Genomic DNA, 24024 nt, shown 5'->3' on the forward strand with positions numbered 1-24024 from the left:
TGTACATTATAATAGGAATTTTAAACAGCCACATGTTTTTAGTTCATCTTCTTGTGGTAGATAAGTTAAGTGACGGGTTGTAGTTTTAAAAGGTTTTTGTTCTTGTTTTCTCAGTGCAGCAGGTCAGACAAAGTCTTTCAGATCAGGAGGACGTGTTTTTAATGGATTTCTTCTGTCTCCTACAGCTGGATCCATATCTCTCTACTCTTTTGAAATCGTGGTAACGCAAGAACAGAGTGAAGAAATCCCAGAGTATTTTTTTCTTGTGAGAATTCAGGATGGTTATGAAATCATAGCTGCATGCCAAATGCCGTAGTTACTATCTTTAAAAGGGGACATTTTTCCATGTTTAAAGGGACTTTTTCCATGTTTAAGTGCTATGATTGGGTCCCCAGTGCTTCTATCAACCTAGAAAATGTGACAATGAACAACCCAGTAACTTAGTTTTGGTAAACCATTCTCTACAAGCATGTGGAAAAATAGGAAAATTTGAAACATTGAAATTTGGCTCCCTTTGTGATGTCAGAAGGGGATAATACCGCCCCTTATTCTGCACTATCCAATCACGGCACTGCCATTTAGTGCAGAGATCAGCTCATTTGCATTTAAAAGGACACACCCAAAACTGCACATTTTTGTTCACACCTACAAAGTGGTGATTTAAACATGCTATAATAAATGATCTATATGATATTTTGAGCTAGAACTTCACATGCGTACTCTGGGGACACCAAAGATTTATCTTAAAAAGTTTTGTTAAAGGGGACAAGATAAATCTTTGGTGTCCCCAACATGTTGAGTTTTGCATACATGTCTGTAATGTTTGTAACCACATAATGTAATGTAGTAACCACATGATGTGGAAATGCTTTAAGTCTAATGTGTGTTGAAGTTAATGCACAGCTCTGTCACAGATACACAGTTATTTTACTCCTGCATGCATTATTGTCCTTGTGTTGTAGTGCACTGGATGGTTCACAACATCTAAGCATGCTTTGCTGCACAGGAAGACAATTGCAATAATGCAATATAGAGGATAGATAGTCCAACACATTATTACATTCATTAACGGCATCATTAGAGATCAGTCAAAGCTAAGCCCACTGACTTTCAACCCATTAGTTTATGCATTCTAGTGTCATGTATGAAACTTTGATCTGATATTGTAATAGGGGGCACCCGGGAAGTTTAGTTATGAAATTTGAATTAAAAGGCAAAATTATTCAAGTGACTCAAGTGATGTTTTTGAGTTTGCCATTCGTTTAGTAAATTTATTTTGTGTTTAATTTCTTTGTGTCTTTTACTGGTAACATCTGGCAGTGGCTTATTACTGAAAGTTATAGTGCAGTAGTTTCTCCCTATTCGTCATTTTCCAGACCTCTCTCCACACACACACACACGCACGCACGCACACACACACTGAGCGCAGTGCATTGGTTGACATCGCCGCGCGCATGGAGAGCTGATGTCTGGCGCTTGTTCATGGAGACTCCTGGTGTCTCTCAGATTTCAGGAAGTCTCTGAAGGCATCAGCTGCTGTCTGCCCCTACTGCTCTATATTATGGTCGTGCAGTCGTGATACGTGTGGATCGTTCGTGTGGCTCTCAGTCGGGCAGCATGTCCACCCGGCAAAGCCCGAACTTTGCTCGTCTGTGCGCGGTCTGTGCGCACTTTCTGTCCTTGTTGACTGTCTGCTGCGCTGGAAGTCTGTTTCTGCGAGGTAAGCGGAATTTAAAAATATTACAAGAATTTCTTTGCGCGCTTACAAGTTTCACATGACTGCGCGTGGCTGTGTCCCAAAACGACATTGCGCTGCATACAGCTGCCACACTGTAACACCTCAGACTTTACAGTTTAGCAATATTTCGACTTGAACTTATCCTCACACTTACTTTCATTTGTGCAATCTGTTTTTAGTCATGATGATGCTATTGGCTTAAATGACTAGCTAATGTTGCAGCGCACGTGCTGTTGAGACGCAGTGTTGTGTTTGGGAGCAGATGCGTCTCTTGCTCTCGTCTCGTCAAGGCAACTCAGATCATCAGATATGTTGTTAACACCGGAATTCAGTTTAAAGCTTTAGATCGAGATTTTCATATGATGGTTTTAATTTGACATTAAAACTGAATTTGGGTCAATTGCACGAAATATCAAGTCAAGTTATTAGTCTCATACTACCCCAAAAGCAAAATGATAAAACATAGTTTGCATGAAGAAAATGAAGGATTTTTATGAAAATAAATATTTTTCTTAAATTATTATTAAAATATACACTACTGAAAAGTATTGCCTTTCAAAGTAAAAAACATATTGCAACATATTACTGTCATCCAAAAGTACTGTAAAATTACTGTAAAATGACATTAGGGAATCCAATGACAACCGAGTTGCTAAGATCTGCAATTGCTCTGTCTCTCTCTCTCTCTCTCTCTCTCTCTCTCTCTCTCTCTCTCTCTCTCTCACTCTCTCTCCACATACACACACACATTGTCATTTATAAAGCTCTCTTAATTGACACCGAATCACTTTGGCTCTGGTTCCTGATGTTAAATGTACTTCTCTGCGTGTGATAATTATGTTATTGTGTGCTCTGAAAGACTTCATCTCACCCAGAGGATCATTAATAGTTAAAAGCTAATTCATCACACACACACAGTAAGTGAGTTGAAATGAGACTTCACACTGGATCACTGGATGTTGTCACTGTGATTATGAGATGTGAGTGCAGGAGCATCACTAATGAAACAAACCCACCGTGTGCGACAGAAGCAGATTTGATAAATGATAGAGAGTTTATGGGGACGTGCTTTTCATCAGCCTGAGATAGCCTCATTAAATCACAGCACTTCTATGAAACAGCTGGGGTGAATTTACACTGCTTTCTGGAAGACACAAGGTATGTTTCAGCACTTCTATATTATACAGATATTTACCACAGTTATTGTAGATTCGGTCATTGTAACAAATAGTGACAAATAGATTTGAGACTCACTCGGTTGGTACAAAATCCAATATGTGTTTACAGGGGTAACATCAACTTTAGTAACCATGGTGTTGAGGTGCAAATTATGGATACCACGGTAAAGGGTAGAAATGATGCTGACACCTGAAACCAGATAAATAAGACAAAATCATCTATGGCAAGATCTTAAAATCGTATTTGTTTCTCCTGGATACCTATGAGAATAAACAGAAATCGACACTTTTGCACGTCTCTGTGATTTCAAAATTATGTCTCCTGTTAAATAATCTTACATGTGTCTCCTCTAGAGTATCAGACAAAAATTCAACAGTGTCTCAATCTCTGCTTAGGTTTGCCAAAATACCAAAGTTTGCAATCGAAGGTCACAGATTTCATTATTTAGTTTCAGGCCAAGTCTCCCAAAACCAAAATTATTTAAGTCATACTGTCCAGTCCACCATAATGCAGATCTATGCTATACTTTGTCAAGTATCTTGTTTATTTACATTTTATTTATTTTCGATGCATTAAACATGCCCAAGATTAACCTTAAAGGAATAGTCTACTCATTTTCAATATTAAAATATGTTATTACCTTAACTAAGAATTGTTGATACATCCCTCTATCATCTGTGTGCGTCCACATATGCACTGGAGCGCGCTGCAACGCTTCGATAGCATTTAGCTTAGCCCCATTCATTCAATGGTACCAATCAGAGATAAAGTTAGAAGTGACCAAACACATCAACGTTTTTCCTATTTAAGACGAGTAGTTATACGAGCAAGTTTGGTGGTACAAAACAAAACGTAGCGCTTTTCTAAGCGGATTTAAAAGAGGAACTATATTTTATGGCGTAATAGCACTTTTGGGAGTACTTTGACTCGGCGCAGCAACACCCGCCCTCTCCCATTATGAGAGTGAGAAGGGGAGCGGACTTTTCAGGCGAGTCGAAGTACTCCCAAAAGTGCTATTACGCCATAAAATATAGTTCCTCTTTTAAATCCGCTTAGAAAAGCGCTACGTTTTATTTTGTACCACCAAACTTGCTCGTATAACTACTCGTCTTAAATAGGAAAAACGTTGATGTGTTTGGTCACTTCTAACTTTATCCCTGATTGGTACCATATGAATGGGGCTAAGCTAAATGCTATCGAAGCGTCGCAGCGTGCTCCAGCGCTTACGTGCACGCACACAGATGATAGAGGGATGTATCAACAATTCTTAGTTAAGGTAATAACATATTTTACTATTGAAAATGAGTAGACTATTCCTTTAAAGCAACACTTTAGAGTTTTTGCTCTTTGCTCCCCCTACAGGTTAGAAGCGTAATTGTCCATTACCACTGTCATAAATACTGCAGCTTAGCTGGCTCTGATTGGATTGTAGGTCTGCCGTAAAGCAAGTTTTTGTAGTTTTCACTCGAACTACAGGACCGTGACGCGACGGTTGGAAACTTCTTTAGTGCGGTTTTGGCCGATAGAGGGCTGCAAAGCGAATGTGAATGTGCCGTTCAAGTGGATGAATGACTGAACATTTTTTGGAAATGTTATTTTAAAGTAAAAAAAACTCTTTGGTGTTGCTTTAAGTACCCTGAGATATAAAAGAGAAACTTAAGCCCGGGATACACTGCACGATTTTTGGCTGTCCCAGACGAAAGATTGCCATTATGAACTAATCGGTGTGATTTCTGTGATCGTGGCACTTCATTGGTGGTCCTATGTCGGACGGTGATAGAGGTTCAGAGACGGTCTGCCGTTTTCCCGGTCTTGCGTCCAAAGATAGCCTACAATAGCTTTCTGACAGTGTCAGAAATTCAGCATGATCAACGCACAGTGTGTTAAATTTGTTGTATTTGTTTACCACTTGCGCATGCTGGTGACGTTGCGCTTACGTGTGACACAGGTGTCAAAGCCTCCGTCTCATCATCGTACAGTCTACATGCTTCTCCTACCCAAGTTTAAACCATGTCCATGTTGCACAGTGTGATAAAGTAATGATCTTATAGGAGTGCAAAAATCCTGCAGTGTATTCTGGGCTTTAATCTCTTTGATTGAGAGCTTGAAGGAGAGCAAAAAAGGACAAAGGGAGAGAGATGAGTGTGAGGTGATGCGAGGTGAAAGTTAAGCACAGAAGTAGAGTTAGCAGAGACAGATCTGTCACCATGAGATGTAAAACCAGAAACCCCTAATGTGACTCTGAAAAACACCATCAGAGGCGCTGCTGCACCTCAACATGTGTTTAAAAGAGACTCGCGGGTAAACACGCTCACTGTGTGGGAAACCCAAAGAGTTCATTCCTAATTAATCCTGGAGATTTTTTTTGCGCAATTTTAGTCGGACGCACAGCCTTGCAAATTAATTAATTTGACTTATTACACGGCTCTCTGAAATTCTTGATTCTGATTGGTCAGTTGAGACATTTGCAGGTTCATTCTTTTCAAATAATAACCGCTCCAAAGTAATAACGCATAGCCGGACTACTTGTAAGTTACAATCCCCCCGCGCCAACAAAGATTACTGTTTGGCGCCATCTTGTGACAAACACTGGACAACCACAATTAAGAATGGAAAATTTTGACATTAATTTTAACATGTACGGAAAAAACAAAACATTTAAACAGTGGATAGAAGAACGAACAACGACAAGACACAGAGAGCTTACTGAGACTGAACTTGACAAAATAGAGCATGACAGCTACGAAGCCAACACAAAAATAAAAAACAGAATGGGCATTAAAACTTCTCAAAGACTGGCTAAAACAGAAGAAAAATGGAGACAGACAAGTATGAAGCAGAGGATCTTAATAAGGTATTACGATCATTTTATGCATCTGTGTAAAGTTTCGCAGAAGGATAAAAATGTTAATTTAAAACAAATATGCCAATAAAATGTTTCAAATTCATATTCATGTCCAGTTTTTTTTCTTATGTGGCAAGTAGCCGTGTAATAAGCGGGATAATGTAGAGGCAGCCGGTAGTTATTAGGAAATAAGCCCCTTCAGTGTGATACAACTGATCACACTGTCGGGGCTTTTTTCCCAATAACTACCGGCTGCCTCTACATTATCCCTTACTTAATCGCTTACACAGAAGTTTGATGCATGCAACAAATTGCAAATCCTCTCCTGGCCTGCATACAACTATAACTAAACCTTAAAATCAGAGGGAGATGCTAATTGAAAAACAGTAGTCTAGAAGCAGCTAATCCTGGTTGTAAGCTTAAACTTGAAACAAACTGTAAACTTATTTCTGAAATCTGATTGGCTGATTGAACATACAACATACTGATTAGGGTGGCCATACGTGCCATTTTTGTACCAGACGCATCCTGGCCAGGATTTCGGGTGCGTTCTCCGGAAGTCGCATTGGTCAATCACATGCGTCATCGAGGTTCTCACATTTCAGTTAAATACATTATAAAATTAAGATTTATATCTCTTAAAACATACAATCATTGTAGTTTCATTCTTACCTTGAAATATAACAGTTGCTTTTTTGAAATAGAACCTGAAATATTAAACCCAGATGACGTATGCAGTCGACCAATGCGACTTTCAGAGGACGCACCCAAAATCCTGTCCGGGACGCGTCCAGCAAAAATGGCACATTTGGCCACGCTAATAATTATGCCCTGAGGACATCAACCACTTGAGAGTCATGCAACCTACTTGTACAAAGTATATACCCTACACTGTAAAAAAAATCCATAGACGTTACAATGATATTGCAGCTGGGTTGCCGGTAATTTACCGTAGATTTAAATTTATGTTATTTACTGGCAAGAGTTTGTTCAAAGTTAAATACATTTTAAATATTAACAAGTCTTTATCTTTACAGAATAAAACTATACAAAGACAGCCTCATGCAAAGCATTCTGGGAACCAGAAATCATCATCAACCTTTTTCTGTATTTTGCTTCAGATTTTGTTTCCCAGAATGTTTTGCTTGATGGTGTTTTTTTAGTTTTACTCTGTAAAGACAAAGACTTGTAAATGTTTAATGTTCATTTAACTTTTAACAAAATGTTGCCAGTAAAAAACATACATTCAAATCTACGGTAAGTTACCAGCAACCCAGCTGCAATTTCTACGGAATTTTTTTACAGTGTATGTGCATTCAGTGTGTGCATATTCTGATGATGAAATTGGCGTCACGTGCACTATACGCAGACCTTTGCATTCGCATAAAAATGGGACTTTACTTCAGCTTTAACGTTACTAACTGCTTCCCTGCCAATGACGAGTTTTTCTGGCAATCCGTAATAGCACTGTTATCCACCAGGTACAGTCTTACCCAAAAAATAAAACCTGGAAATATTCCCTTAGGGGAAAAAGTAGTTCAAACTACATGTATGTTTTGATCATCGCTCTGAGTCTGATCTCTTTCAAAATTCCTTCACAAAAATGCAATTATCTGTAGCCTGACGTTGTCATACTCAATTCTAGTCAGAATTTGAGTCTGATACCGCTCCATTGAGCTATAATTATGAGGCGTGTCTCAACCGAAAAATGCCTCTGCACTCAATTGGATAGACCTACGACCAATCAGAGCAACGGAGTGTGTGACGTATGTTGAAATTACGTCTTTGCTGCCTGACCGAACTGCTAGTTATTTCGCTACAATGACACTAACATTGTGATTATACTGAGTTAGCGAATGTACATCAACACCTACTATGTTTACAACATTTCATTTATATCACAACATGAAGTATTTACTAAGTCATAGAGTAAGACTATCTCTTACCATTTGTACGTTAGGTGAACTTCATCCACGACAATACCCATTACGTTGGCTTGAAAATATTGGAGCCTAGCATGCCCCTCCACTTATTCAGCAACCACGATTACGGGCTTCCGAAAAGAAGCTTGCAACGACCGCTAATTATATCCATCTCGTCGTGCACGCTGAGTTGCATCGCCGTGATAACGTTAGCCATTTCAGTTGCGACCAACTTTTGCCGAATAGGAAGGACGGCAAAAACGTAAACAAATGCCCTGCTCGCGTTTCTCTGTTCCTCTTTTAAAATCAATGCTCTGTCGATATCTTTTAGAACAGACTCAATGTCAGAATCCACACATCTGAACTCTACAGCGCAGCCATTCAACACACGCGCTCTTTGGTGACGTGGTTCATACCGTTACTGTTGATTATCTGTCCATCATCGTATAAAGCCCGCCCTGACAATTTGATTGGTTCGACCAGCATTTGTCTTAGCATAGTAGCTCCTCAACGGAGAAACGCCAGACCGATCTTCCCGTTTTCAAATTCTTGTGGGCGGGGCTAAGATCGGCTGGCACCCAGGCTAAATTATCTGAGCTTTTTGCTCAAAATTTTGTATTTTTGAAGAAACCTACCCATATTTAGGAGATGGAAAAAAGAGAACAAATGAAGGGAGGATGAAACATGTTTTTTGTGGTTGTTGTTTGAAAGCAGAGGGTCTGTTCTTTCATTTGATATATTGTATGTTTATATATTTAAAGAAGAACATTTACTGGAAGGCATTAAACTTTTGTGAAAATCATGAAAAATGCTGGCGCTGGCTGGCAACTTTTTTTTAAAACGCTGGTGGGGAAAGAGTTACTGTAACAGTTCACCCAAAAGTCTTTCCTAATATACCTTACATGTATGTCACTCATGCTGCTTTAAATCAATGATTTTCTTACTATGAGAAAGACATTTAGAAGAATGCCTACAGTGTTCTCTCATAAACGACAAAGAAACAAAAAACAAATTTAAAGTTGGCATAATGACTGTGCCCAAAGAAACATTTGGACATCAATATAAATGAGTTTTGTGAGCTCCGGCTATGAGAAGACTATCAGTCAATAAGGACTTTCTTATAATACATCTTGCAAATCTTGTATATCGAACTTTTGATAATAATACTAATGGGTTAGTTTATGAGATGATGAGAGAATAGTTGTGTTTTAAATGGGTTCCCGTCCCTTTAAGAATTTTACTGTTGTTACCAACTGCTTCTGGGAAGAAATAAAGCACCTCGTCTTTCCCACAATTCCCCCCCGATGTAAAACATGGCACAGCGATGACAGGACGTGGTTACCTGGCTGCCATCATTAAACACTAATGAGTGAGTTTATCTAGAGGCGGATCGGAACAGGTGTCTACTCGTGATCTCACGGGGAATAAAACTGTTGAGGTTTCACAGCACAGCTTGTGTTCTTGCATTAATGCTTCAGGAAATCTTTAATGGCAGGGTTTTATGAGTAGCCATCTGCAGAGATTGTTCATTTTATTAGCAGGATCCGATGAGAAATGCACAAGGGTCACGGTGATTCAGTGACAGTGTTATCTGAATTTAGACGCATGTGTTAGTCACATTATTCACATTATAACTATACAGTTTAGTTGTAAAATAGACGTTACTGACCTTATTGTGTATGATTCATTGGTGTAAGCTATTAGTTACCAGTATGGTTGGCCGATATCTTATAGATTTACAAGTTTTGCTTTGGTTGTGTGTATTTAAAGGCATACTATAAGGTTTTCTGTAAGAGATAAATTATCCAGTAATCACTTCCACAGTGATATATATTGTGTTAACATGTGTACTTAATGTTTGAATTCGGAGATTTAACCAGCGCTTCATCATCCTTGTGTTCGGGTTATCCTCGATTTCTGCTTTTGCTGCCACAGAAACCATAGGTGGGTCTGATCGATTGATTTGTGACATCAATGTATCGCCTGAATGATTCAAAAGCAGTACTGTTGTGTCGCTCTTGTGATACAATGATGTCATATGTAAGTCGATCTTGGCAGCACTGTATACTGAAGTACTTGTAGTGTCTAGCATGCTACTCTATTGTTGTTTCTTTTAAGTCACACTAGCAGCATTAGCACATTAGCAGCAACAGCGACTCGAAAGCAAACAGAGCAATGTCCTGCCAAAATAGTAATTGGAAATAGTAATTAGTTACTGACTACTTCTTCTCCAAGAAAGTAATCCAGTTACTTTAATAAGTTACAAAAACATGATGCACAACCTGAATATGCTTATAAAGCAACAGATCTTTCAGCCTAATTCTATTTTTCTGCATATTCCATCATATAAAATTGAATCAAATGTCAGCTGGGGGTTCAGGTTTTTTTTCTGTAAGTTTCACATTCCTGTGCCGGCTTGCTAGGTGTTTGCTCAGATTGGAGGTGGAATTTTTTGCTGTAGATTAAACTTTTACCCATGCAAAGTACAGCAGATGCTGATGTTTTTGTCACTTTAAACTTAAAGTAATGTCGGTACGTCCAAGCATTAAACGCTGCATGGTCTTGTTCTCTTCTGCGTTCCATGTTGTCTCTTCATGTTCGACACTACACTGACTGACGGCGCAGTGCTCATAAATTATTGTCACTCAACTAACGTCACGAGATGAAATCAAGGTTAAATAACGCAGTAACGCAGCCTGCTTACGGGGACGTAACAGTATTCTAATTACTGTTTTTGCAATTGTAATCCCTTACTTTACTCGTTACTTGAAAAAAGTAATCGGATTACAGTAACGCGTTTCTGCCCATCACTGGTGCCAAATCACTCTAAGGGCATTTTGATGTCATGCGCTTGACGGTTCTTGTAATGCCACATGAAGCTGAACACACCACTTCTGTCTTGTCCTCTAATCAAACACTCCATATTTAAAGAATGATCATGTGATTTTAATGCCTGTCAGGTGACCTGTAAATGCGTAAAAAAAGCAGTTCAGCACATATTTCTTTCCTTATATTCCTGAATTCCCTGAAAAAAACACCTTGTCCATGCATTAATTTTTTTTGCGATACATGAGTTTTGATTGGGCGCATTTTTCATTTGCTATTTCAATAGTGCAATTTGAAGGATCATTTCATTAGATCATTTCATATCGACAGTGAAGGTGAAGACTACAATCATTCCTAACTATAATCATCTCTTTAATCCAAACTTTCTTAATCTAATAATGTTTTACAGTACGTTGACACCCCCCCCCCCCTTGGAGGTCTTCATGAGTCTGCTAAGATCCGAAAACCCGAGGTCTGACCCAAGACTGAGCCTGTATTTCTGGTATCAAGGACGTCACGGTTACATACTAAAACCTAACAGGGTGAAAACTTGGAATGGAAAAAAGTGATTTTCGTGTACCACACAAGCACTTCAAACCAAGAGATTAGTGCTGAATCTTTAAGTGCCAGTGTCTTCTCTATATCTTTATAGCGGAGTCAGGTTTTGGGTAATTTAAATGAATGTGTTTTTGATGAACGGATCAGAGAAGACCGGAACTCTCTCGAGTGCATGCGTTGAGTCCTTTTCCAACACCGCTCTGTTTGCCAAGAAAGCTTGCGACATCGTGGCTGGCTGTAGGTTAATTTTTTGTTGAGTCAGACCTGTCAATCAATTTTAAATGCACATTTTAGCGGTTACCTTGGTGTCGTCGTCAGATAACAAATTAAAATAAATGGAGCACCGGGCCAAATTGGTTGTGAGGCCACCGGGATTTCTTTCTGTCTGACTGATGCTTGCGGGGCTGCAAGACTGCACATACATTGCTGGTGCCGTTTTACATTCGGTTCCAGTCAGGTTAAAAATGCCACTGGGTTTTAAAATTATTTATGCATGTCTGGTTCGGGTAGAAAGTGTTTTGGGTCGGGTACATTTCTTTGGGCCCAAGAAGACCTCTACCCCCAATCCCCCTCAGGTCAGATATATTCATGTATTCAGATGTCATATGATCCACTTTCAGGAATATGTTAATGATAAGTGAACAAGTGCTGCTCCAAACACATGGACCGAAATGGCATCTGGCAGTGCTGTAGACACTTGAGTGAGATATCTGAATATCTGCTGTTATGGACATGGCAATGCATGACTGGCAGCTGCATGGTTGTATGCTGCTCAGGGAGAAGTCCTATGGAAAAACAGATGGTTAAGGGTGTGGGTGCTTATTGGGATGTAGCAGACACACAAAAAACTGACAATTGGTCTTTTGCGTCAAACTTGTTGGACTAACTTGGGGCGTCCCAAAATAAGGATTTAGACGAATCTCTTGCGATTAAAGTAAACTGTTATAGTGTGTGTTATTTTATTATCTTTAACACATCATAAAATTGCTTCCTAATAGGCGCGAAGACACTTTCTTATCACCTTTAAGAGTCTATTTGATGTTAAGACTGTTTGTCCTTCCTTGCAATTGAAACTTAAGACCCATCATTCACAGTTCTAGTAGACACTCGCACTTACACAGTTAAAGATTCAGCACTAATCTCTTGGTTTAAAGTTCTTGAGTGGAACACGAAGATCACTTTTTTTCCATTCCAACTTTTCAGCCTGTTAAGTTTTAGTATGTAACTGTGATGTCCTTGATACCAGAAATGAAGGCTGGTAATGTAATGAATCATTTCGCTTTTGTAAGCACACTCTTCATTAGAGACTCAGTCTGGGATTAAATATCCTCATACAGACGTTTGCAACGTGTTAAAGAAAGAAAGCGCTCATCCACCATGCCATATCCTCGGCCTTCAGCATGCTTAATTTCCCCCGCTTCCACGAGCCGTCCGCATGACCGCCTGGAATCACGGATCCTCTGGTGCTGAACTCTCTATAGCTTACGGTTCAGGTGGTCTCAGGAGGTCTTCACACAAGAATGGAGCGCGCATCAGATTTGGGTAATGATGTTGAGTTTGACCGAAGCGAGTGTGAGGGTGATCCATCACTGAGCTTTATTAAATGCATGGCCAGTCCTTCATGTGTGGCCTTCGACATGTTTAGTAGACAAGAGAAAGCAGAAGAATACTTCAGAACAAATGCACGAATCGGGGAGTTAATATTTTATTATCTGTTGGATATTTAACAATGTAAGAGACAGCGGTGATATAGTACACATCACATGAAATCAAAATAAAAGTTTTATGGCTTTTTGTGCACATTTGAAAATGCATGCAGTAAATTTTTACTCATTGAAAATTTTTAATGTGGATTCATCATTATAATAAAAATATCGAGTGGACATTTATAATTTACAGTCTCTTAAAACAGACACAACATATTGCTGTCTCATCTGTCTCTGGCAGTACAGTAGTATTAGTATAGCAAATCAAAAGCTGTCTCTGAGTCTTCGGTTACAAGATCCTCCTGTCATTGTTTATCTTCCCATAATGATTTTTATGTCTGTTAACTCACAGAAGGGCTCTTCACACAGTTCTGCATCTATTTGTTTACTTGCATTTTCTTCAAAGGATCTGGAACACGTTGAAAACACATGTAAACAAATGATGTAGCCAAGCAGCAAACGCGTGTGATCTGGCATTGTCTAAAGGTTACGTGAGGTTATCTGTGTGGTTCCTGGCTCTGTGTGGAGTTTGTTTGGAGCAACATATGTTCTTGATCCAGGGTGCCAGGGGCAGTTGACTCTGAAGGTCTCAGATGTCCGAGAAACCCCCCGCCAGATCTCCACCCATAAGTGCAGATACTTTCTGATTCGTTTCAAATGCTGTTTCAGTCAGTGCAGTACATTTCAGGTGAAGTCTGTAAAGTCTGACCGTTTTGAGATCAGACCATAAAAGCTGTAGATCCATCAAGACTACAGTAAAATAGTGTAATGGGCACACAGCTGTGTGTATCCAGAAAGGGAAGTTTTAACTGCCTCATTCTGCTGTCTGGCTTGTGAAAGTGATTTCCAGTTATTTGAGCATGTGGCACACATGTGCTTCACACGACCAGCTGGAGTCAAACACAGCTGGCATAAATCCAACACACATGCTCGACTACACAACTGAACACTCACGCATACAACATGCAACATACAGTTACATCGATCACATGACCAGCAGGGGGCATCACATTCACTGGGGGATTCAATGTGAACACATCAATTCTCTCTACACTCTTGTGTAATTTAAAGCATCAGTACATACATGTAGACACATAAAAATCACTTTATATCAACTTGAATGTGGATGTTTAACTCATAACAATGTATTTTATTGGGATTTATTGGCTTGTAAAAGAATACTTCAGCTATAAAGGAGGTTGTGTTGAGGTGAATGAAAGTTTATAAGGACATTATTTCTTTAAAACAACATACACTGATGTTGTATGTAATAAAATACACCCAATTCTTATTTGATGTGGACATTGATCTCAAAACAACCTTATAACTTAAGTAATCAACAAGTTCATCTGGTTATTTGCTAAACCCAAGAATGACTGAAATGACCAAAACAGCCCAACAGTCACTGACCCAAAAACCATGCCAAAATAATACATGTTTTACAGTCAGGGTCATGCATTACACACAATGTATTTTCTTCTTAAATATCACTAAATAGACGTGGTACTACCTTACTGAAAAATCCATCCAGCTAGACCAGCTTAAAAAGTGACCAAAACACAGCTAGACCAGCTTGCTACACCAGCAAATCCAGCTTCCTACACCAGCAAAACCAGCTAAAACCAAGCTGGGAGACCGGCTAAAACCAGCTCACCAGCTTATGCTGGTCTTAGCTGGATTTTTCAGCAGGGTAATCATGAACATCTGTTTTCAAAACCAGCTTACCATAAGATTTACAACTGATAAACCTTTATATTTACACATTTAAGCATTTAGCAGATGCGTTTATTTAAAGTGACTTACAAAAGTGATGAAAACAGTGATCTTTCATACAATGCAAAACAAAAATGGTCCCTAGCGGTCACTGGACCGATACTCTTTCTGTCACGGTAGGAAAATCCATTGTTTTCCTCCGTGTCATGTTTGTGTGTGTGTGTTGTTCACTTACCCTGCCATGTGCTCGTTAGAGCGATCCCCTTCACCTGTGTGTTGATTGTCTCGCTCCAGCTGTTCATCATTACATCATCTCCATAAAGACTCACCTGACTTTCTGTTCCCTGCCAGATTCTATTGTTTGCTCAGTCTCCGTGTTGCTTGGTTGTTCCCTGTGCTTTGGATTACGTGTTTCAGTTGGATGTGTATTGTCGTCGTCGTCTTCGTGTGGATGTTCCGTGTCAGCCTGGATTTCACCACTGCTCACCACTCCACCAACGTCGCACTCAAAACACCAACTTCCACCGTAGTCATCGTCACCATTGCCAACAACAACACCGGACTGGATTACTTCCGCATTTGACTTTGAATACTCTCTCTTTGTTTATATTTAATAAACATTGTTTCATTTTTACACCTGCGTTTGCTTCCGTCTTTACAAGTCATTACAGAAGAATCTGGCCAACATGGAAGCAGCAGGTGGCCAGCCGATCTCCGCGTTGGAGGAGTTTCTCCAGCGATCTCTGGCTCGTATGGATCATCAGGATCAAACCATCGAGGACATGCGGAAGGCCGTCCAGGCAATGGTGGCGAAGGTTTCCGAGCTCTCTCAGCGATCTCCGAACATCACGCCTCCCACTGCGCCACCCATGCCGCCCGCACCATCTTCACCTCCAGGGGGTAGTTTCATCCAGGAACCGAGACTGCCGATCCCGGAGAAATATGCCGGTGAGCCCAACTACTGTCGTACTTTTCTCTCTCATTGTTCTCTACATTTCGCCCAACAGCCCCGGACATTCTCGCTCGAGGAGACCAAAGTGGCGTTCACGCTCTCGCTGCTCTCGGGCAAGGCTGCCCTCTGGGGGACGGCGGTATGGGAAAACCACGACAGCTGTTGTTCCTCGTTCGCCTCGCTTTCCGAAGAAATGAAGAGGGTTTTCGATCGCTCCGTCGCCGGGAGGGAGGCCGCCCGGCTCCTCACGGATCTCCAGCAGGGGGAGCGGTCGGTCTCGGACTATGCCATCGAGTTCCGTACCCTGGCGGCGGAGTGCAGGTGGAACGAGGAAGCGCAGTGGGACCATTTCCTGCATGGGTTGGCGGATCGGATCCATCGAGAGATCATCACGGCGGAATTACCGAAGTCGCTCAACGGTCTGGTGGACTTGGCGATCCGGGTTGACGCACGCCTGTCTACCGTTGCCAGAAGGAAGACTCAAGTTCTGCTCCTACGTCAAGCGGAGTCCACGGATCCTCCCATCGAAGTTTCCGCCGGTGGTCTCTCAGATCCGGAACCCATGCAGGTGGGTCGAGCTCGGTTACCCTGGAAGGAGAGGAATCGGCGGAGATCCTTGGGTCTTTGCCTATACTGTGGTGAGTCGGGTCACCAATGCCAGAGGTGCCCGGTAAAAGACCAAGCCCGATAGTAAAACAGAGGCTACTATCGGGCAGGATCTCCGCACAGAAGACCTCTACTACATCCACTCTCCTTCCGGTGAGACTACGGTGGTCCACTATGTCACACTCGGGGCACACACTTCTGGATTCGGGGGCGGAGGGCAACTTCATCGACAGCTCACTAGCACGTAAGCTCAAGTTACCTTTCACTGCACTCACCCACCAGATTGCGCCCTTCGCCCTCAATGGACATCAGTTACCCACTATCAAGTACACCACAGCACCTATCACACTCATCACTTCCGGAAACCACACAGAGACTATTTCATTTTTTATTACTGACACTGCTCTCTCTCCCATAGTTCTTGGTCATCCGTGGCTTCATTCCCATAACCCAAGAATTGACTGGAAACTGGGTTCTGTTACCAGCTGGAGCGAGGAGTGTCATAAGTCCTGTCTTGTCTCTGCTTGTGTTTCTGTGTCTGAGTCTGTGTTTCAGGGGAAAGCAGTGGATTTGTCTACCGTGCCCGCGGAGTACCATGACCTGAAGGAGGTGTTCTGTAAGTCGCGGGCTGATTCTCTTCCTCCTCATCGTCCCTATGACTGTGCGATAGACTTATTGCCAGGTACGTTTCCGCCTAAGGGCAAGTTATACTCTCTGTCCGTTCCGGAGATGGAGGCCATGGAGAAATATATTTCTGATTCTCTGGCAACGGGGTTCATTCGCCCTTCCTCATCTCCAGCGGGGGCGGGGTTCTTTTTTGTGGGGAAGAAGGACGGATCCTTGCGACCTTGTATTGACTACCGAGGGTTGAACAACATCACGGTAAAGAATACTTATCCTTTGCCGTTGATGTCTTCAGCTTTCGAGAGGTTGCAGGGAGCGTCCGTTTTCACTAAATTGGACTTACGTAATGCATATCATTTGGTTCGCATCAGGAAAGGGGATGAATGGAAGACTGCGTTTAACACCCCTCGTGGCCATTTTGAGTACTGCGTGATGCCTTTCGGTCTCACGAACTCGCCGGCAGTCTTCCAAGCACTCGTTAATGACGTGTTGCGAGACATGGTAGATCAGTTCATATATGTTTACCTGGATGACATATTGATTTTTTCTTCGTCTCTCCAGGAACATTTGCAACACGTACGACGAGTACTTCTGCGGTTGTTAGAGAATGGGTTTTTTGTCAGGGCGGAAAAATGCGTTTTTCATGCACAGTCTGTTTCTTTTTTAGGACACATCATTTCGACTGAGGGTGTTCGCATGGATCCTGAGAAGGTTAAGGCTGTGGTAGATTGGCCATCCCCAGAGTCTCGCAAGGCCCTGCAGAGATTTCTGGGGTTCGCCAATTTTTACCGGCGTTTCATTCGCAATTTCAGCCAACTAGCCGCACCTCTGACCGCTTTGACTTCCCCTGGTTTGACGTTCAGGTGGTCAGACGCAGCTGAGGCTGCGTTTGCCAAACTGAAAAGCTGCTTTGTTTCAGCTCCCATTCTTGTAACCCCTGATCGTTCACGTCAATTCATAGTGGAGGTCGACGCGTCAGAGGTGGGGGTAGGAGCAGTGTTGTCCCAGCGCGCATCCTCAGACGGAAAGGTTCATCCTTGCGCGTATTTTTCCCATCGTTTATCTCCTGCGGAAGTTAATTATGACATTGGCAATCGAGAGTTGTTGGCGGTCAAGCTAGCACTGGAAGAATGGCGTCACTGGCTTGAGGGGTCGGGTGTACCTTTCATTGTATGGACGGACCATAAGAATCTCGAATACATTAGAACTGCCAAAAGACTTAACTCCAGGCAGGCTCGGTGGGCATTGTTTTTCGGTCGTTTCGATTTTACACTTTCTTACCGGCCGGGTTCCAAAAACATCAAACCCGATGCTTTATCCCGTCTTTTTGAGCGGTCCGATCGTACTGCTACTCCCGAGCCCATTTTACCAGAGAAAATCATCATCTCTGCGCTCAGATGGGAGGTCGAATCGAAGGTTTTGACAGCCTTAGAAGGGGTAACGCCCCCGGCTCGCTGCCCACCGAACCGTTTATTTGTGCCGGAAGGGTTACGGTCAGACGTTCTCCAGTGGGGTCATGGTTCCAGTGTTGCTTGTCACCCAGGGGTTAGTAGAACTAGGTTTCTAGTCAAGCAACGATTCTGGTGGCCTGGTATGGCTCGTGACGTCCACGACTTCGTCTTGGCTTGTTCGGTTTGTGCTGTTGGTAAGACTTCCAATCGTCCTCCAGATGGGTTACTTTTACCGCTGTCTGTCCCTTCGAGACCCTGGTCCCACATTTCGCTAGATTTTATTACCGCCCTCCCACCCTCTAGGGGTAATACGGTGATTTTGACCGTAGTGGACCGGTTCTCGAAGGCGACCCATTTCATTCCCTTGCCCAAATTACCATCAGCCAAGGAAACAGCGGTAGCTGTCATTGACCACGTCTTCCGAATACATGGCCTCCCGACAGACGTGGTCTCTGACAGGGGTCCCCAGTTTGTGTCCAAATTTTGGCGAGAGTTCTGCAAATTGCTAGGGGCGACTGTTAGTCTTTCATCCGGGTTTCATCCCCAGAGCAACGGTCAAACCGAGCGAGCCAATCAGGACGTCGAAAGGGTGTTGCGATGTCTGGTTTCCAAGAATCCTTCGTCCTGGTGTCAGCAACTCTCAATTGTGGAGTACGCACACAATTCTCTGCCGGTGTCATCTACGGGCATGTCTCCATTTAAGTGTAGTTTAGGGTACCAACCACCTAATTTTGTCAGTACTGAATCCGAGGTGTCGGTTCCCTCCGCAAACGCACTAGTCCAGAGGTGCCACCGCACCTGGACCAGAGCTCGCAGAGCTCTGCTCCAGGCAAGGTCACGTACCAAGGCCAAGGCCGATCGCCACCGGTCGAAGCCTCCCCGATACGTCGTCGGTCAAAGAGTGTGGCTTTCAACCCAGAATATTCCGATGCGTTCCGTCTCGAATAAACTTGCTCCCAAATTTATTGGCCCGTTTTCTGTTACCAAGATCATTAATCCGGTAACAGTGCGTCTTAGCCTTCCTCCTGCGTACAGGAGGGTTCACCCCGTCTTTCATGTCTCCAAAATTAAACCGGTGATTTCTTCCCGTCTTAATCCGCATACCCCGGTTCCCCCTCCGCCTCGTATCGTTAATGGGGAGACCACTTATTCGGTTAACCGTATTCTGGACTCCAGACGGAGGGGACGCGGATTTCAGTACTTGGTGGATTGGGAAGGTTACGGTCCGGAGGAGAGAAGGTGGGTTCCTGCTCGGGACATACTGGATCACCGCCTTATTGATGAGTTCAATCAACAGGTAAAGCAGGCTGGGAACGCCGAGGGGCGTTCCTAGGGGAGGGGGTACTGTCACGGTAGGAAAATCCATTGTTTTCCTCCGTGTCATGTTTGTGTGTGTGTGTTGTTCACTTACCCTGCCATGTGCTCGTTAGAGCGATCCCCTTCACCTGTGTGTTGATTGTCTCGCTCCAGCTGTTCATCATTACATCATCTCCATAAAGACTCACCTGACTTTCTGTTCCCTGCCAGATTCTATTGTTTGCTCAGTCTCCGTGTTGCTTGGTTGTTCCCTGTGCTTTGGATTACGTGTTTCAGTTGGATGTGTATTGTCGTCGTCGTCTTCGTGTGGATGTTCCGTGTCAGTCTGGATTTCACCACTGCTCACCACTCCACCAACGTCGCACTCAAAATACCAACTTCCACCGTAGTCATCGTCACCATTGCCAACAACAACACCGGACTGGATTACTTCCGCATTTGACTTTGAATACTCTCTCTTTGTTTATATTTAATAAACATTGTTTCATTTTTACACCTGCGTTTGCTTCCGTCTTTACAAGTCATTACACTTTCAAAAAGTACACCAGTGCATCTAAAGAGTTCATATTAGTACATCAAAGGTACATATTGGTACAAAATTTACAGCGAACCCCTAGGAATAAAGTGGTTTTCTACGGTAATTTGCCATAAAATGTGATCTGATCCTCGTCTAGGTTACAACAATAGACATACACAACGTGTATAAGCTGACAAGCTGTTTTCTGTTTTTTAAAACACCCATTAAACATTCACAGTGCTGGAGGAAAATGCAAGTGAACCCATAGAATAATTACTTTAATGAAAGCCAAATGAGTTAATTGTGTGGTTTAGTGCTACTTTGATTGATAAAAAGACACTCAAACATTTTAAGATTGCTCTCCTTTAGAAGCTCTCTAAAGATATCCGAGATATCAAGAGTTGTTGGACTCCATAAGGCTGAAAAGGGATACAAAACAATCTCAAAATGTGTAGACATCCATCAGTCAGATTAGACAAATTGTCTAAAAATGCAGACAGTTTAATACTGTAGCCACTCTTCCTAGAAGTGGGCACACAGCAAAGATGACTCCTAAGGCACATGAAGTAAAAGAAGAACTCATGAATAACAGCTAAAGGCTTGAAGACATCATTGAAACTGGCACACATCTCTGTTCATGAGTCTAACATATGTACTGTAAGTCTTTGAACAGGCACGGTGTCTATGACGAAACACCACGGAGGAAGCCACTGCTCTTCTAAAAAACATTGCTGTGAGCCTGAAGTTTGCAAAAGAGCACCTTTGCAAACCCCAGTGCTACTGGGAAAATATTTTATGGATTGATGAAACAAAAGTTTAATTGTTCGGGAAGAATACTAAGGCACAAAAAGGGCACAGCTTAACATCATCAAAACATCATGCCAACAGTGAAGTATCGTGGAGGGAACATCATGATTTGGGCATGCTTTCCTGCTTCAGGGCCTGGACCACTTGCCATCATTGAGGGGAAAATAAATTTCCAAGTTTAACAAAATATCCTACAAGATAATGTCAGGGTGACTGTCTGCCAGTTGAGACCCAGTAGAAGTTGGTTCATGCCGCAGGACAATGACCTTAAGCATTGAAGTAAATCCACCACAGACTGGCTTAAAAAAACAAAATGCACTGTTTAGAGTGGCCTTGTCAAAGCCCAGACCTTAACCTCATAGAGATGACCTCAAGAGAGCGCTTCACACCAGACATCCTACAAATATAAATGGGGAATTGGCAAAAAATTCCTTTTGAAAGACGTGCAGGTCTGATTCAGATCTACTGAAAGCGCTTGCTTGAAGTCATTGCTGTCAAAGGGTTCACTTACTTTTTCCTTCAGCACTGTTAATGTTTAATGGGTGTTTTCAAAAAGGACACAAGAAATTTGAATTATTTGTGTGTTGTCAGCTTATACACACTGTGTTTGCTTATTGTATGACCTAAATGAGGATCAAATCACATTTTATGGCAAATCACTGTAGAAAATCAGTTTATTTCTAGTGGTTTAAATACTTTGTCTTGCCACTGTCCCGAAATGTTACATATTAGGACCCTTTTAAAGGATATAGCAGTGACAGCTTGGGACCGTTTTTTGACCCATTTTTTTCAGACAGCTGACGGCAATAGTTTAAAAGTAGCAAATTTTCCTGGAAAACCATAGACTTGGCAACACTGGTGACATGTGTGGTCTTCAGTCCATACATTACTGCAATCACTGATCACAGGTCAGATGAACCTCGAGTTATTCTGTACAGTATCCTGATGTCACCTGACCCGGTGACTGCCTGCGGCGTCTGTGTGTGTTTGTTTAGTGTCTTCTTACAGACAGAGCTGTTTAGGGTGGAGGTCGGCCAAAACAAACACTTACACCACCATCGCAGCAGTCCTGCCTCAAATCTCTTGCAAGAGGAATGAGAAGTTAATGAGATGATAATGATAAGGGTTAGAGAAAAGTATTAAGATCCACGTATTTCTAGTGACTGCAGTTCTGCTGGACGGATGAAAGATGCTGTTATTGTAGCGTTTGCTAAGACTTTTGGGGTTGTGCGATAACCTCTAACCGTATGTTTTAAACTTTGACATGTAATTTGTCCCGCACTGTTTGTGTTACAGACATGTATAATACTTCAGATAGAGATTTCACTTGAAGTGTTAGCCTGGAAAATGATAAGGTGGGTGAAAAAGTCCAACAGATTTAAACTTCTGCAGAAGAAACATCACAAAACCAATTCGACTGATCGGTTTCTTCGGCACAGAAAGTAAATCTGTGGGATTTGTTCATTGGTCCACCAGGTCAAAAACTGTTACTGGGTTTATCTCTTCTCCCGGTTTACCAGTTGGCAAGTGTCCATAACCCAAGACCCTCTGCATACTGCTAAAGACAGATATCATCCCTCACCCCATCTAATCTTTTTCTCACTCCGTCCTAGACCGCAGCGTGTTCTCTTCATCACGGCCAGAGCTTCATCTTTTCTCTTTGTTCATGTTGAGGATCATGTCTGTCGCCTGCAGCGTTGTGTTTTCATATTTAATCAAATGCAGCGCAGCTGTGGGATGTGAGCTCAATGGGGAGCTGATGTCATCGGGTGGTCTGTTGTTTTAAAGAGAAACTTTACTGAGTACCTGAAGAGTTCAGTAGCGTTCAGGAAAACGATAGATGAACAGAGCTTTCCTGGAAAGACCAACATGTACGTGCTGGTTTATATCTTCTTTTCCTCCTGTGGGTTTAATGACCAGATCCTTATCACAGAGCTCAGAGGAAAAGTGAATAGTGTAACACATCATACTTACTGTTGCTAAAAATGCAATTAAATTACAAACCATGTGGTTGTGATGTTGTCTCACAAAATGCCAATTTATTCCAAGTGTTTTCTGTAATATAAGATAGATACACTTTGCATTTTCATTTTACCTGCCATCTGTAAAAGCAGTCCAATGATGTACCACTTGGTGTATTCCACAAATGGTTAATGTACTAATGGTGTATTCACTTTAAAAAAGCGCTGTGTTATTTTCAACCTATCGTTGGGTCAAAAGAAATGCACCCAGCCACTTGGGATGTAATTTAACCTATGCTGGGTTGTTTTAACCCAAAATGCTGGGTTTTACAACCCATCATTGGGTGAAATATAAATATTTTCTAGGTTAAAATGACCCAGTGGCTGGGTTCATCTCATGGGTACAGTAAATCAAAATGTGACAAACCCAGTCATTGGGTTAAATAAACAATAGAAAATGTTTAAATTTAACTCAACAATAGTTTAAAACTAGCCTGGTTATAACTAGACCATTAGCAGTAGTAACTGAGTTCATAGACAAATCATTTCCAAAGGTGCGTCACCAACAGACGTCTCTCAAATGCCTCTGCGTCTAACTTAAACCAAGCTAGACCTTAAACCAATCACAGCGATGAAGGAGATGATGTATGCAGAGCTATATCAGACTTTTGCCGGATCCAGACGGTAAGACAGCGATAACATCTTTTTTAGATATGAAGGCTTCGAGTGTTGTTCTTTGCTAATTTAAATCGCTTAAAACAGACTCGATAGCTGATTCGAACAAATTATGTTCCACGGTGGCATCCATCTTTGTAATGTACAAAATCTGCTTCACCGTCGCTGCGCTGTCGTCATCATATAAAGCCTGCCACAACAATTCAATTTCTATGCATTAGAAATGGGCTTGAATGGCCTCTTTGCCAGACTACTTGCAGAGCAAATCTAAATTTGCCGGAAGTTGTCTGGTTTTCCCAGGCTAGGTTAAAAACGCCTGCATAGGTTAATTTATAAGCCAACAGTTGGGTTTGTCCATATTTGACCAAACTATGGATCAAAAATAACCCATCATTTTGTAGAGTGTATATTTTCATGTATAGCAAATCATATTCTTTGCATCATATCGATCAGCCCTGCTAACCACCGTTGTCATTTTGGCAAAGCTGGTTAACTAATGCCGTCTTGCTGGTTTGAGCAGGCAACCTAGTGGGAGCTTATATGCACCTGAACCTCCCGGCAGGATGGAGAGATTTAAGAAAGATCTCTATTGCTTCAGTCACTGTAAAAAAGCTCCAAGTAAAATGA

At 42.0% G+C, this 24024-nt stretch overlaps 1 protein-coding gene across 2 annotated transcripts in view; it reads left to right on the forward strand.

The window, feature by feature from the left end:
- The first annotated feature begins 1411 nt into the window (after positions 1-1411).
- The window catches only part of adam12a (ADAM metallopeptidase domain 12a), a 125176-nt gene continuing 102563 nt past the window's right edge, over positions 1412-24024 (forward strand). Inside the window, exon 1 of one of the 2 annotated variants that reach the window (XM_055175353.2) lies at positions 1412-1720. In XM_055175353.2, the coding sequence (XP_055031328.2) occupies positions 1618-1720 (103 nt within the window). In that variant the 5' untranslated portion in view covers positions 1412-1617. The remainder of the gene's footprint in view (positions 1721-24024) is intronic. The other variant, XM_055175352.2, reaches the window with a different exon arrangement.

Source organism: Misgurnus anguillicaudatus, chromosome 4, assembly GCF_027580225.2.
Source record: "Misgurnus anguillicaudatus chromosome 4, ASM2758022v2, whole genome shotgun sequence".
NCBI lineage: Eukaryota > Metazoa > Chordata > Actinopteri > Cypriniformes > Cobitidae > Misgurnus > Misgurnus anguillicaudatus.